Source organism: Lactuca virosa, chromosome 5 (genome assembly GCF_052849685.1).
Source record: "Lactuca virosa cultivar CGN04683 chromosome 5, Lactuca_virosa_CGN04683_v6, whole genome shotgun sequence".
Classification (NCBI taxonomy): domain Eukaryota; kingdom Viridiplantae; phylum Streptophyta; class Magnoliopsida; order Asterales; family Asteraceae; genus Lactuca; species Lactuca virosa.
Genome location: NC_136430.1, coordinates 283301993 through 283318608, shown reverse-complemented (window position 1 = coordinate 283318608; position 16616 = coordinate 283301993). Strand labels below are relative to the sequence as shown.

The window sequence follows — 16616 nt, the reverse complement described above, 5'->3', positions numbered from 1 at the left end:
ACAAGATATAGGGCGAAAGTCCTTCATAGTATTAGGAACTTCCACCTTAGGGAGCAGGGCCAAGATCGTATGGTTGACAGCCTGTAAAAGCTGACCATTGAGGAAAAATTCTTTTACTGCTTTGCTCACTTCAGTGCCCACAATGTGCCAGGCCTTTTTAAAGAAGGTAAAAGTATACCCATCGGGACCTGGAGCTTTGTCGTTCCCTATATCGAATAAGGACTGTCTGATTTCCTCATCTTCAATTGGCTTAATCATCTAGTTTGCATCCTCATTCGTTAAAGTATTTCTGAAAAGGTCATTAGGAGATATTATAGGTTCGACAACTCTAGCCTTTCCAAGGAAATCAGAGAAGTGTGCAATGGCAATATCAGCGACCTTATCAACTCCATGCACCACACCTTCACCATCCATGATGGAGTTAATCTTATTTCTACTTTGTCTTTCTTTGATGACTTTGTGGTAAAATTTGGTATTCCTGTCTCCTTCTTTGAGCCAAATAAGTTTCGCTTTTTGTCTAAGGAGACTTTCTTCTTCACATAAGGCTTTAGTGAACTCTTCCATGTACACCGCATGTTCCAAACTAATCTCTTCATTCTCTGGATCACGATCAAGCTCAGTTCTCAAAGCTTCCACCTTGCAAGATGGGTTTCCCAGTTGTTGACCAAGCTTAAGTATGGGGGGTTTGAGCTCCTTTAGTTTTTGAAAAACCGAGTACATGGTGTGACCTTCAACCCTATTGTCGCAAATTGCTTCAACAGTATCATGAAATTTGGGATGATTGGTAATATTATTAACAAACTTGAAATCATAATATTTTTTCGGTTTGCCAATAGGAAAGCTTATAAGAGCAGGGGAGTGCTCTGAAATACCATACAGTTTGTACATAACATGAAGTATGGGAAACATAGATAAGATATTGGTATTACCCATAGTTCTATCAAGTTTCCTTAGGAGCCCACCACTCCCACGAGGATTCTGGTTCCAGGTATAGTAGAGGCCCGTGGCGTTAATATCAGCTATATTGATATCATCAATACATCGCTGGTACTCAGTCATTAAACAATCATAAGAGCTTGATATTGTAGATTCACTTGGTTTAAGAACATGGTTAAAGTCACCCGCAATTAACCATGGCTGGTCTTTGACCAGTGAGTGATGAATACTTAAGCAGTCCCAGAGTCTTCTTCTATCTCTGTAGTCATTTTCAGCATAAACGAAGGATATGAAGAAGGTGTGGTTAGAGTTTTTAGGATGAACTCTACAGTGCACAATTTGATCATAGCTATGAATAACATAAACATCCCAAACTCCTGAATCCCAGCCAATAGCAATTCTAGTACCTCTACTACATAAGCTAGCATTCGAGCACCATTTCCAACTACTTTTCATCCTCTGGTAGATTTTGTTAATACGAGAAATATGAACTCTAGTTTCCAAGAGAGCACACATCGAGACCCCATTTCTATCCATCATTGACACCACTTTTTGTTGAGTAGAGGAGTTACACAATCCTCTAACATTCCAAACCATGGATTTCATCATTGAGAAGTTGGATTGATTTTGACAACATTCACCATGATTGCCTCATGATTTACCCGTTGTGTGTGTTCTACTATTTTTCCTCCCATACGGTTCTCATGTGTTTCATCCCTTTGAATCTCGGTATCATCATCAGGTACAAGAGAAGCAAACATGTTTGTACTATGGAGTTTCTCCATCATGTCACAGTCATTCTCCAAGACTTCTGATTCCACTTCATTCTCAGTAGGTTCGATATTCATCCCGTCTTCATAAGTAACATTATTTACTAGTTTGAAACCATTTGTGCCCTCTTCGGATGCCACTGATTTATCTTGTTCTGATACTGGTTCGTTCCTGCTCTCGGTATTATTCTCCAAATTGGATGCCATGTGTTGAGTATCATTTTCTTTAGGATTAGGGTTGTTATTAACAGCTTTTTGTGGCCCTCTGCTTCTTCCTCTTGTTCTGTCTGTGTTTCTTTTTCTTTTAGTGACCAATATGAATCCATCTGTGTCAGCTTTAGCACCAAAGATTGGAGTGGGAATACTTGTTGTGGCTTGTGTAGCTATATGATTCTCCTTGATTTGTAGAGGGAATATGCTTTTGGAGTGGTCATAAACTTTGCATTTGTCACATTTTGTTGGAACCCAGGAGTATTCTAATTGTAACGAGTGGTTGACTCCAGTTTTAGTAGTCAGGTCCCATGTTTGAACTTCTATGTATTCCTCTCACGGTTTGTTAGCTGAGATTTCAATAAGAACCCTAGCATAGGCACATCTCCCCTTACCTTCCACGAACATATCTTTAGTGTAAGTATCCATGTCTAAGGGAATTCCGATTCTACTAGCAATTCTCCCTATCCCTTCCACACTCCATGCTTCAAGAGGAATGTCATGGATTTTGACCCATACATGTACTTTGTCATGTTTAGCTTTAGTTAGACAAGTGCCCGGTTGAAATCTTTGAATGAAGATTGGGATTTCCTTAATCATCCAGTAGTCACTTTGTAGAACATTCATCATTCCATGCTCAGTGTTGAACTTGAATAAGTAGAAGCCCTTTCCATTTCCTTTTATATCAGTAATCCATGTCTAAGGGAATTCCGATTCTACTAGCAATTCTCCCTATCCCTTCCACACTCCATGCTTCAAGAGGAATGTCATGGATTTTGACCCATACATGTACTTTGTCATGTTTAGCTTTAGTTAGACAAGTGCCCGGTTGAAATCTTTGAATGAAGATTGGGATTTCTTTAATCATCCAGTGGTCACTTTGTAGAACATTCATCATTCCATGCTCAGTGTTGAACTTGAATAAGTAGAAGCCCTTTCCATTTCCTTTTATATCAGTAATACCACATGCTGCCCACTTCTCTTTCACATGATCTCGCACTATATTGAACGAGGGGTTTGCTCCTATAAAATAACCAAATAACGTGTTGGCATGCTTTTCTTTTGCTTGTTCACATAGTTGTATCGGAATTACCACAGGGCTCGTATCATTTTCACTCGATGAGGGTGGGAAGTATTGTGGTTTTGCTTTCGATCTTCGAGATACAGTGGATGTAACATTAGCATAGGATCGATAGTTTTTGTAAAGGTTGGGGTCATGGTGGTTTGTTGTAAGCATAAGACTGGTCTGTGTATTTGGGTGGGAGATGTTATCAGTATTGGTGGCGGGTTTAGCATGGGTTACTGCATCCTTTATGATCCCACTATAGAGTAGGTTTCCTGTGTTCATTGAGTTTATAGGGTCTAACTCAAACCATATTCCATCTGAAGCTTCATTATCATTCATGACTGTTGATTGGGTAGTGTTTAACGGGCACTTATGATTAGGATTAGCCATAAAAGGAGCATGTGTTACCTGTTGTTCAATAGAGCAGGGTACAATTCCAGGTTTCATTGGGGGATGTATTTGTGGTGTAGTTTTATTTCTTGTATCTGTTTCATTGTCGGCTTGTAAGGATGGTTCAGGGTTCTTAAGCAATCCTCTGGAATCAAGTATTTCAATCAACGAGGGGGTAATATTGTTTGTTTCTTGGTTTCCATTGTTGTGGTACACTCTGGCAGACACGACGGGTCATTGGTCTCGTGCATGTGGACTTGTCGATCGTCTTTTTCGTTGCATCATAGAAGTTTTTGGGATTCACGATGATAGTTGAACGTTTGGGTCCGGAGGTTTCCTTGGTTGCAGAACTTTCCTTGATGGCGGTTCAGCCGGCATAGGATTGTCGAAGGTTGAACAAAATGAATGGAAACGAAGGTCGGCTACGGCGGCGGTAGAGAGAAAAACCCTTCAATGTCAATAAATCTTGAAATATCTAGGAATATGATAAAGATTGAGATTGGTAATTTTTTTGTCTACCGAGATAGCTTCTTGGTGTGATTTTCAGAAAATACACTTCTCATCCTGGAGTAAAATATGGATCCTAGCTTTGTGTGAAATAATTTGGTAATTAGGTAATTATTCATTAAGGATCAATAAAACAAACTAGGTCTAATCAATAATTGAATGATGTCTTAAAAGTATCCACTAAATGTTTAGCTATAAAGCCTTTAAAAGGACAAGCTATAAGGGTTGATCAATCTTGTTCGTGCTTTGAGAATAGTTCTCTTAATTGAAAAGAAAGATCATGTAAAAACCCATTCTTTTGAGTCAACAAGAGTCAATGAAATGCCCACTAGTTCAATTAAAGCTTGCATTAGATCAAACTAAGAGTTACATCTATTCATATCTAAGTTTAATAATTAGCTTAATTCATATTACATCATAGTATAATTATGATTATTCCAAAGATTCTTACATGAAAGCTATACCCTTGAAATCATGTAAAAGCTTAAAACAAGTCAATTGTGTACTAGTGCAAGTTAAAGGGGTTAAACTTAACATTTAAAGGAACTTGTGACATATATTAATGTGTGTGAATATATATATATATACATATATATATATGTATATATATATATATATATATATGTATATATATTGAAATCGGTTTTTGGAATCAAATTAAAGTGCCAAAACCGAACACCCCTTTAAGAAAAGAAAGTCAAAACCGAATTCACATATTAAAGTGCCAAAACCGATTACTTTGTTCTCCTTGACTTGAAACCGAATTCATTGAGTACTTTGACCAAGAAACCAAATTCCCTTCATTTTATCCCACTTTAGGAGCGAACACAAGGGAAATTCGGTCATGAAGGACCGAATTCACAAAGATAAGGACCAAAAACTTCAATGGTGATCTCTTAGACACACTTTCCTAAGCTTACACTGCCTTACAAGTTCCTTCATACTTAAGGAACAAATGAATACATTTAACACTTACAGTAAACAAACTTCAATTCATATGCTCTCAAGTATCATCCCAGTTGAACTTCAAACACTCAAGAACACAACGTACATCTGCATACATATTTTCCTTCACTATTAGTAAGTATTGTCTTATAAAGTATTGATTTGTTATAATAGTTTACTTAATATTTGATTATCAATCAACATTACGTATATAATATTATTAGGATACGTTTGTGAACACGTATACTATACCGCGAATCGTCACCACCACCTCGTTATCACCCAAGAACACACATACTAGGTAAGTTCATACCCCTGCATTTTTTACTATTTTTACTGTTTTAGGGGGGGGGGGGTTACAAGTTTAACACAAGAATATTGTGTTTACAATCAAATGATTTCTAAATATTTCTAAAACGATTTTTAAACTACTGAAACTCTTTTAAATATTGACAAACTTTTTTAAAGGTTTTATAAACTATTTTTAAATTTATATTTTGCCAAAATCATATTTATATAAAAATTTATATAAATAAGATTTAAAGGGCTTAGGACTAATAATTCGTTTTATTTCCCTTTTCCTTGTTTGAATGTGAGCTCAGGGTAGAATTATTTGTCCGAATGTCGTTTCAATTTTAATTATATATATATATATATATATATATATATATATATATATATATATATATATATATATATATATATATATATATATATATATATGCATATAAACGTTAATTCAATCAGATTCATATACCCTTTGTAACATGTCGAGTAAAGGGGATACTTTCATGAATATTACATATCAAACAGAAAACATATATTAATTTTAATAGGTATAATTTAAGGAACTCTCAAACTATTTTCACGAACTAGTTATACAAATTTTAACAGATTACACTTGTACAAATACTTTACATTCAAGAATACTAGAGAAAGATCATACTATCAGTTTATCATTTGTTTAAAAATGACTTTTAGTCATTTGTTATATATACGTAATCATCAATATGCTTTTTGTGAGACAATGTTTAGTTGCTTATTCATCTAGGCAATACAGTTAAAGTCTTGATATTATAACCAGAATCTACGGTTAGAGAGGGAGACAAATGTGTATAGATCTATACGGGATTGACAATCCCGCACTCCGACTGTTAGCTACAGCCATGCATGCATTCCTATGAATGACAAATGCCGTTAACAGTTCTGACGTCTACAAAGCATCATAGCAGGCCAACTAGTCATAGTATTGTTATAATAACTCACCAAAAAGATATCAACAAATACGATTAGTATATAATTAATTAAACCAAAGAGTACGAATACAAAGTACTGGTTTTACAATAATACGATTTACAGTATTACATTACAATTAAAGCTGGTAGAGCCAAGCATATTCATTTTTACAGTATTTTCATAGAGTACAATTACAAAACTTGGAAAAACATAAACAATACAGAAAACATTCTTTTTAGGATTTTATCGTATTAAAAGTACTTATCAGTTATTAGAAAATATAGGATTTTCTGAAACAATAAACATGGTTACTATTTCAAGAAACAAACAGAAAACTTTTAAACATAAATACTTATGCACTCACTCAACTTAAATGTTGATACTCTATTTTCAAAACACTTGTATTCTCAGGAAATCAGTAGACAGGTACATTCCCGGAATTTTTGAGAAGACGGAGCAGTATAGAGTCATGTCTTCTATCTTTTGTTATAATACTTTTGAAGTCATATATAAAATGACTTGAAAACATATGTAAAACTTATACATTTTAATGCAATGTTTGTTGTCCTTTGATTACTCTAATGCATGTGTTGTGATACTTAACATGATGTCATCCACCCCTGGACGTTTCCGCCGTTCCGGTTTGGGGGTGTGACAGATCAAATATACTTAGTACATCTGTAGCATTTATGCTATATAATTCTATCAAGATAGAATTGACTATGGAAACATAATCAACTCGTTAACCTATGCATATAATCAACTGATTCTGATTTGATATGAGAAACTTGGAAAGATCCATCTTCGTAAATGTTAAGTGTAAAAATTGAAGCAATATATAATTCCATTGTGTTGGGAGTTGACTATGGTAACATAACCAACTAAGCTAACTAGTGCATATTGTAAAATGATTCTAATATGATCTATATGGAAAGATCCATTATGGAACAACATTGCATGTTGAGCACCTTTGGAATTAACATGGAAAAGTAGAGAGACTCCAAGATTAAAAGAAGTGAGTGCATTGGTAAGATCGAAGAAACATGGAATTTCAATTATTGGAATTGGCTATGGTCTGGTGAGTCTAACTTAGCATGGACAACTTGAAAAGATCCATCGTGTAGTTGCATAACATGTTGAGAACCCTTTAGGACTAACATTATTTAGCATAGAACTCAAAGTTTCAAATGCTCCTATGGTTAGCTGTCATGAAAGAAGTGTCAAGAAGAAGAAAGCCAATTGTCCTTATGCAAAATGATGTTTTTAGTTGGTGTATCCAACCACAACATCAAATACAAGAACAATATGTAGGCCCATTCTGAGACGTATTCTGATAGACTAAATTGGTTTTCTAAGAGAAGGACTAAGTAAAACACAAATGCCCAAAGTAATCTTATGTAGACTAAAACCTAAAGAAGAGTTGATTCATCATCGGTAACAAGGAACCATAATAATTTTAAAGGATCAAGAGTTAACTCGTTCTTCAAAGTTTTTAGTCTATAATTAGAATAATAACACCATTGGTATGTTACTTTAAATCCTTGAGTGTTTCACTAAAGGATGAGTACTGACATTTACTAGAATCTGCAGTGACCAAAAGGAAGTAATAGACTATAATATAAAGAACTGATCAAGGACATCGATATGAGTTCCTTTACTGTCCTTAGGATCATAAGATCCATCGTTCTCTTAAATGTTAAGTATATGGGTATTATGATTGAAGTGTTAGATTAATGTGTCTAAGCTAATAACTAAATTGATATATTCTGGAATTAGAAGCAAATTCCTTTTTGGATTGCCCTCCTAATTTATAACTGACTAAAATAGCTTTTGGAGAGAGAGACTGATTAGTTAATTTATTTTATTAATAAATTAATTAGAAATTGAAAGAAATGTTTTATTAATATATTATATGATTAATATATTAATTTGAAATAGTAATTTTAATTAAGAATTAATCAGATTAATTTCGAGTTAATTAGAATTAATTGAAAGTGTCGGGGCTAAGCTGTAATTGTTCAATAGTTGAACAAGAGGGAATTCCAAAATCTTCCTAGCTTTGAACAATTTTAGGGTCGAAGATTAGTGAATAGATCAAATTAGGGTTTATGGAAATTAAATCCTATGGCTTAAATTTTTTGTAAAAGGGTAGGGTTCTTGAAACCCTAACCTCCACCTCGTATTTTCGAAATTTATAGGTATCCCTTACGGTTTCTAGTTTCCTTTAGTACATTTTTAAATTCCTTAAAATTTGGATAATTAAAAACCTAGTAACCCTAAAGCTTTTTTCAAAAATTAGAAGAATATTTGGGATTATGATTGAATTTTAATTATTCCATTAATTATAATTACTTAATTCCTAATAATTTAAATTTGAATTATTTTAGTAAATTTTTAATTGACGATAGTTATTTAAAACCTTAATGATTTAAATTAATTTAATTTGTTAATTAAAGGTTAATTGGTAAATCATTAGTTGGTTACATTTAATTAATTAAATGTTAATTTTGAAAATTAATTTTAAACGAAGTGTTTTTGAAAAGTTTTAGAATACAACTTATACTATATATGATTAAATGTTTAATATACTATATGTATAAGAAAATGTTAGTCAAAGCAATAGTAGGCCTCATTCAATAAGCAATAATCTAAGTAGGGTATAAGGAAACGACCTATAAACGACCGTTGAATGGGTGTCCACTCTCACCCACCGCTCCTTTGTATGGTGGAGGGTCGCTAGCTATACGAGTTTGATAGGACATAACCTCTAAAAGTATGATGTTATAAAGTAAAATGCCCTACTATAGTTACTTTAGGAAAAAATGTGAATAGTACGCTAATCCATGAAAACACACATCACTCTTTATTAGTCGTTAGTGTAGTGTGCATGGTTTACCAACACACTAATTTGAGACTATAAAGTTAAGTGATGGAAAAATCAAAAAATTATCATTAGTGATGGAGCATGGGTGGTTTTCCAGCACATCAATTCAAGATGATAAATGACGTCGATGTTGTCAAGTGGGTTTACATGGTTATTCACATCTTATTTGTGATCCTCGACATCCTAGTCACAAATTGAAGAGCATAATCCAAGATTAAACATGCCATTGCAAAGATTCAATGAATCTCAATTTACCTAGGAATTTCATATTAGACTGAAATTAGTAAATTTTTATTACCTACCTTGATAAATTTGCAATTAGATTACGACATCCCTTTTCTTTATTGTGAATTGTATTTTGGATCCTAGCCTTGATTATTTATTTTGGGTTATAATATTAAGGATTTATATCACTAACTAAAACTATGTCTCATATATAGATGTCTGGAACCAGTGATGTCGCTACTACTTAAACTACCACTCCCCAAAGCTCTAACTTCACTATTCTCTTGATTTTGTCAAAAGAGAAGCTCACTTGTCTAAACTATATGGACTGGATGATAAATCTGAAGATGACTCTTCAATACGAGAACAAGGAATATATTCTCGAAAAGCCTCTTGTTGAAATAGATGAATCCACTGCTACCTCTGAAGAAATACCTACTTTCAACACACATTCTAGTGACGCCACAAAGGTCGCTTGAATCACGGTTGCCACCATGACGCCAGAAATCCAAACGTTCTATGAGGACTATTGGACATATGAGATGTGCCTCGACCTTGCTAGAATGTCCCACAAGAAGGCTAGGCAAGAGCACTATGAAGTGGTTAAGTCTCTCATGGCATGCAAGTTGAAGGAAGGATAATCTGTTTGCGCTCACGTACAAAAGAATGCAAATATACGTGGAGCGTTTGGAAAAACTTAATGTGTTGTTTAAGGAAGAGTTAGCCATTGATGTAGTCCTTAACTCTTTGACTCCTAGTTATGATAAGTTCATATTGACTTATCATTTAAACAATACAAAGACGACATTAAACAAAACTCCACAACTTGTTGCAGACTGCTGAACCAGGGATGAAAAAGAATCAAGTCCCTTCTGCTACAAGTGCTCATGTCCTGGCCATTGGATCTGGAAAAGGAAAAAAAAGAAATGCTCCTTCATAATCCAACTGGAAAGGGAAGGCCCATGCTGGAAGGTCTAGTAGTGGGTCCAAGTCGAAGCCCAACTTTGATGTTCCTGCTGTTTGTAACCCAAAGGAGGCTATTTGCTTTCATTGTGGTGAAAAGGGTCATTAAAGAAGAAGTTGCCCCAAATACTTGCACGACTTGAAAGATGGAAAGATCAAGGCATACAGTTCAAGTATTTACACTACTCAAATCAGTAACACACAAATTTCTCATTCTTGAGTCCTTGACACAGGATGTGGCTTCCACATTTGTTCTGATTTGTAGGGGTTAAGAGAAAATGAGGAAATGAAGCATCGAAGCTTGAACCTAATCAAGGGCAATAGGCGTACTTCATATGTTACCAAGATCGGGACTTATGTTCTTATGCTTAGTAGAGGTGTTAGGATAGATTTATTAAATTTTTGTTATTCGTCGGATATGACACGGAACATTATCTCATTTCATGCATTTTTCGGACAATGTTTTAGATATTCATTTAATAATGATATTGGATCTATTTCTGCTTATAAAAATGGTGTTTTTGTGTTTGAAGCTTTACCTTGTAATGATGTGTATGGAACTGTGATTTGTGTTGATAAGCTAGGCAATAATATGTTTCATATTGATGTGTCTAATTGTGTAGACAAGTCATGTTTGTGGCATTGTCGCCGTGGGCATATAAACAAGAAACGCATCGCCCAACTCCAAAAAGATGGAGTGTTGGAATCATTTTATCTTAGGACAAATGATGAATGCAGATTGATGAATCTGATTCCTTCGGGGGGTTATATTGATTAATAAGGTAATGCTCGTTCGTCTAAAGCCCTGCAGAACCTGAGTAAATAGAAAAACGTCAAACTTTCATCGGGTGCTTATCCCGGAAGAACGCTCCGATGCTTAAGTCAAATGCCAGATATGGGTGATCGTTATTGAATTATGAAGGAGATATGGTTGCCGATAGAATGCCTGTATTCTGTCAATCTAGTCTGCCTATTTACTACCTTTGCATGGGAAAATGGAGATGAGGGCGAGCCGAATAGTTCCCTATATCATCTTCATTAATGCCCCCCGTGCCAAATGTACAAAAGCAGTACTTATGAACTGTCGACAGTCTTGTCATTCTTGTTATCTAAGTTGTACAGAATTATTGGTCCATGACAGGCTGTTTGTGTGTTGTTTCCTATAACTCCTTAACTGAACACTTGTGAATCTTAGTTCACAATGTTTCTCGCAAGTCAAGTGGTTCGGCTTCGTGTTGAATGGTTTAGCACTCCACGATACACCCGTCTGAAATTTATATTAGTGGTTCGGGTTCGGCTCGACCAAACCACTTCTATTCGGAGGTGACATACCTAACTAAGTCCCCTAAGTTCGGATTATTAGTAGTAAAATTTACTTCTCGTTTATCGACATCGGCCTCTAACAGATAAACCTGAGTGTCAAATCAGGTATCAGATTTGACCGTTCCGCCCCCTACGACTCATCATTGCCTATTGTATTATCGTTACCTCGAAATTACTAACCGCCCCTTATTTATCGGGAACAATTGAATTATTTATCAGGCACAATCGAATAACTTTTCTTCAACTCCTTCTTCGATTTTAACTACCCACTCCTCTCTTTGCTTCAAATTCTTGAACTTCTTTGATTTCTTTCTTCATCCCTTTATCATGGTGAAAGACAATCATCCACTCCAGAGAGCCTTTTCTACTTTGACTCAAGGATTATTGGATGAGATTATCAAGTCTATCCACATCGATCCCCAATTCAAACCTATTCTTCCTATGGTGAGGAGTGATTGGGTATATTTTTCTTTGCGCTATGGAGCTATTGAGATATCAGATAAGTTGCCCACCTCTATCAAGAAATGGAAGACCGAGTTCTTCTTTGTAGATGCATCTCCTTTTGGAGTTCCTACGCACTTTGAAAACCTCTTAAACCGGGATCATGACTCCAACCTTGAACTTACTATAGATGATCAATCCACTATAGACTCATTGGTTGCTAATTATGTTAAATGGTCTGATCCTAACGATTCGATTCTCGAACTTGTCGGACTAGAAGGAGTCCTCTATATAGTCGGTAGACCTCTTGCTCCGGCTCTTCGTGGATATCCAACATGCTTTTCGAGTTCCTTCTCCTGAGGCATAATACCCCTATTCCAAGGTTGTTGAGGGGCCTACCACAAGATCCAAAACTCCTGTCGAAGGTGAGGGAGTATTGGACTCTGAATCTAGCATTGATTTCCATGTACAACCCGACTCTGGCGATCCCGTTGTGATCTCGTCGTCTCCCTCCAACAAAAGAAAAAAGAAGGATGATAGGTCTAAAGGTAAACTGCTAATTTTTTCTTTGTCCAAGCCTGCAGGAAAGATAAGAACCTCATCGAAGCGCAAGAGGGATCTTTCTTCATCTGAGGGAGTAATCGTTTCCGAAGTAGAACATGTGGACCCACAAGTTGTGTCCATGAACAAAACGATGAACCCGAAAGACTTGGTTTTACCAAAACGTCTTCGTTCTACTCGCCACACCAAACCTACAAGCCTTCTGGATGCTAATAAGGTGGCTGAAGATCCCTCCTTGAACAATCCTACCATTGCCAAGCCTCCACCGCTCCCAAACACAGATCCTTCCTTACTTCACGACTGTCCAATCAAAAATGACCCTGACCTGGTAACTGCAGTGAGGCTTTATCAGATCCTTCGCTAAGCTTTATGTCGCATCCTTCTTCAAATAATGCTCTGACCGCAGATGACGAACCTTGTGCCGATCCCTAAGACCTTTGGAACCAAGGTTCAGTCGGTGATGTCCTTGCTAAGGAAGGGAACTGGCCAGCCAGCCCTTCACTAAAAACTATTTGGTTCTATTCTTGCAACAACAACTTCCACAACTACAACCCCTGTTATCGAGGTGAATCCTTCTTCCACCATTTCTACCATTCCTGCCACTGATCTTATCGATGTGAATGACTTGATAATTTCTTCCAATGGAGTAACTCTTGATACGATAACCGACGGTGCCTTGGTGACAGGAGTCATGCCCAACAACTCTTCAGTTCCAAAATTTGGTAAGCTACCTTTTCTCTTTATTCCACGTAACTAGTTTTTTTTATATTCCTTACTTCTAACTAGTAATGTTGTTTGTCTAAATTTTATATTTTTCTCTACCAAAGAAGCAAGATACCCCCTCTTCCATGATGTCTTGAGCTTCCTCCACCCCTCCTGCTTGCATTCTTTCATCACTACCTCTTTTGTCAATAAGCCTTCTCTTGGCAAGATGAGCGATGAGTAAGGGATAGACGAGGCTCAAACTTACATCCTTGAGGGTCTTCATTGGATGAACGAAGTATCTTTGCGTAGCAAAGCTCATGCGGCAACTACGACTACCAGAGACATGGAATTTGACTAGCTGTCTGATTGCATGGACAAGCTTTGATCAAGTTATTAGGGTCTATAGCGAGAGAATACATAACTAATGCAGGAGAACATTGAATTAACCTATTCTAACAAACATATGTCACTACACCTAGTTGAATCCGGACGTATTCAGGAAGAGCTTCGCCTTCTGAATCAAGATCTGCAGCTAAAACTTGATGATACGAGCACTCGTGATGCCTCGTCGACCAAAGCTCTAGAAGAGGTGACTCAGTCACTTGCCGGTCTGAAGACTCTTTTCTCAGAGAAAGTATCTGCTCTGGACATTGCTTGTTCGGAAAAATATGTTCGTGCAAGACAATTGGAAGACAAGGTGAGCATTCTACATTCCTCTTTGAGGTAAAAATATGCTCGGATCAATGAGTTGGAGATCCAGAATGCATTATGAAACATCCCAAAATACAGCCTGGAAATTTCGTTTTAAATCAATAATAAAACCATAGTCATCATGCGTCATAGAAAAATCAAAACAATGTATCTCAGAATAATATAACAACTGTCATGTATATCAGAGTATAAACATCCCAGGCTGAACAAATGGTGTGTGCACTGCAATCTTCCCGAGCTCCTCTTTTACAAACTGAGTACCTGAAACCAAAACTGAAAACTGTAAGCACAAAGCTTAGTGAGTCTCCCCAAACTACCACATACCATACAATAACAAATACTGGGCCTTGCCCACTGCATCGGGCCCCGCCCGGCATCGAGCCGAAGTCCGGACTAACTTGGGCCCCGCCCACTGCATCGGGCCCCGCTCGGCATCGGACCGAAGTCTGGAATAACTTGGGCCCCGCCCACTGCATCGAGCCCCGCCCGACATCGGACCGAAGTCCGGAATAACTTGGGCCACGCCCACTGCATCGGACCGAAGTCCGGAATGTACTGAACATAACAAAACATAAAGATATAACATAATCATATATACTGCATCGGGCTTGCCCGGCATCGGACCGAAGCCTTGAACATATAGCACATAACACAAACATGCATGAATCACAAAGACATCAAGCATATATAACTACTTCTCAGGATTTCCCCGGTATCGGACTGAAGTCCGGAACACATAACATATAACATGTAAGCTAAACCACTGCATCGGGCCCCGCCCGACATCGGACCGAAGTCTGGAAACATACAATCTGCATCGGGCAAACCCCGATATCCTACACTACTAAACGGGGCGTCATTGGTGCCTTAGACCCGTTTCTACTGAAGGGAAACTCACCTCACACTGCTGAAGTCCTACTGACAAAACCCTACCTGCTGGATGACAGAGTCCCGAATCTGTCAACATCAAAATAACACCCAATTAATAATTGGGTTCTAACGCATATCCATAAATCCATGCTTGGGGTAAAAGACTACTTTACCCTTTACTTAGCTTGACTCAGTCTCAAGGCCCAATTCAAAGACCCAAAGTCTATCTATGGCTCAAAGCCCAACATATGGCCCAATTTTCCAAATTGGGCCCAACCCTCTACACGGTCTTCCCTCCAACATCTCATAATCATCAAGGCCCAAACTATGGCCTTTCTCTGGGAAAATTGGGCCCAAACCCTCACATGGGTCTTACCCTAGGCCCATTAAATTATTCTAGCCCAATTTCTTGTTCTTGGATGGCCCATTATCATCCTAATCATCAAAGCCCAATAGAAAGCCCAACTCAAGGTCCAAGTGAAACTAGGGTTTCACATAAAATGATAAATAGGGTTAACTGTCTTGTACTTAACCCATTAATGACTCAATCCATTAAGTCCTTTACTCTACTAGATAAATGATTTGGAGTAATTGGGCTTAATATACAATCCAAAGGTGGGTCCCAAAGGTGGGTCCCAATAAGTCCAAGGCCTAAATGCTCACAATTAGGGTTTTCTAAACCCTAATTAGGGTTTCCACTCAAACATGGCCCAATAGGCCCAAAGTTAATCTTCAAGCCCATTAGGGTTTTGCTAGTGGGGCGCTACCCACTACCACCTCGGGTAATGGTGGTTAACGGAGGCTCACGGCGGCGGCCACTACCTTACGGTGGTGGTTTTGTGCTTCTTTTCATTATTCTTTTGTTAATTACAATTACAATGCTTAAACCAAAAATAAAAACACACACACTAACAAAAAAAAAAAAAAAAAGACAACCACCCTAGTGATGGCCGGCGGTGGTAGATGGTGACAGCCACCACCTCACGGTGGTGGTGGAGGCTGATCTTGATTTTCCGGCTAGATAAAAACATTCTAACGAAAGAAATACAGCCACACACACACACACACTACAATAAACACACATTACGCCCTTTGCCCGGAATAGCAACATAGCCACCCACCTCTGGCATATGGCGACGACATCGTCCCGAGATGGCAGCAACAACAGCGACTAAGGGCGGCAGAAGGCGGCGGTAGCCACCATTTCCAATGGTGGTGGTGGTTCCTGCCCAAAGATTGCATAAATTACTTCACACATAATATATATATATATATATATATATATATATATATATATATATATATATATATATATATATATATATACACACACACACACAGCCACCTCCTACGGTGGCTGGTGGTGGCAAAGGGTGACATAAACAGTGGCAGCCACCACCTCATGGTGGTGGCGGTGGGTTTTCCTTGGATTTTCGGGCAGATCTGGATCACACAACAACACAAACACTGACAGCAAAGCAAAAACTCAAACCTACGCCCACACCGCCACCGGCTAGGCGACAATCTTCGCCGGATAGATGAAATAGTGGCCCCACGACCACCGAAGACGGTAACGACGTCTCCGACGTCGATTGCACTGAACACAACGAGAGAGAGGGAAGAAGGTGGGTTATGGGGTGACTTACCGAGCATTTCTGTGGCTTACGACCTACACATGGCGAGCATCACGAGTTTCTACGGCCCTCGGCGGTTCTTCGTTTACCCCTTCACGTCTCCGGCAGTAAGGCGTGTGATGGTGAGGAGCGGCAGCAGCGGGCTTGACTGACCGGAGCACGGATGGAAAAAGAAAAGGGAGGTGGCGGCTGTGGAACCTCATACATGGCGGCTGGATGATAGCTTTAGGGTTCCAATA

At 37.8% G+C, this 16616-nt stretch overlaps 1 protein-coding gene across 1 annotated transcript; it reads right to left on the bottom strand.

The window, feature by feature from the left end:
• Positions 1-258: 258 nt before the first annotated feature.
• Positions 259-1542, bottom strand: LOC145112839 (uncharacterized). The gene has a single exon (XM_079048964.1). The coding sequence runs from the start codon at positions 1540-1542 to the stop codon at positions 259-261; it is 1284 nt and encodes a 427-aa protein (XP_078905090.1).
• Positions 1543-16616: the final 15074 nt, after the last annotated feature.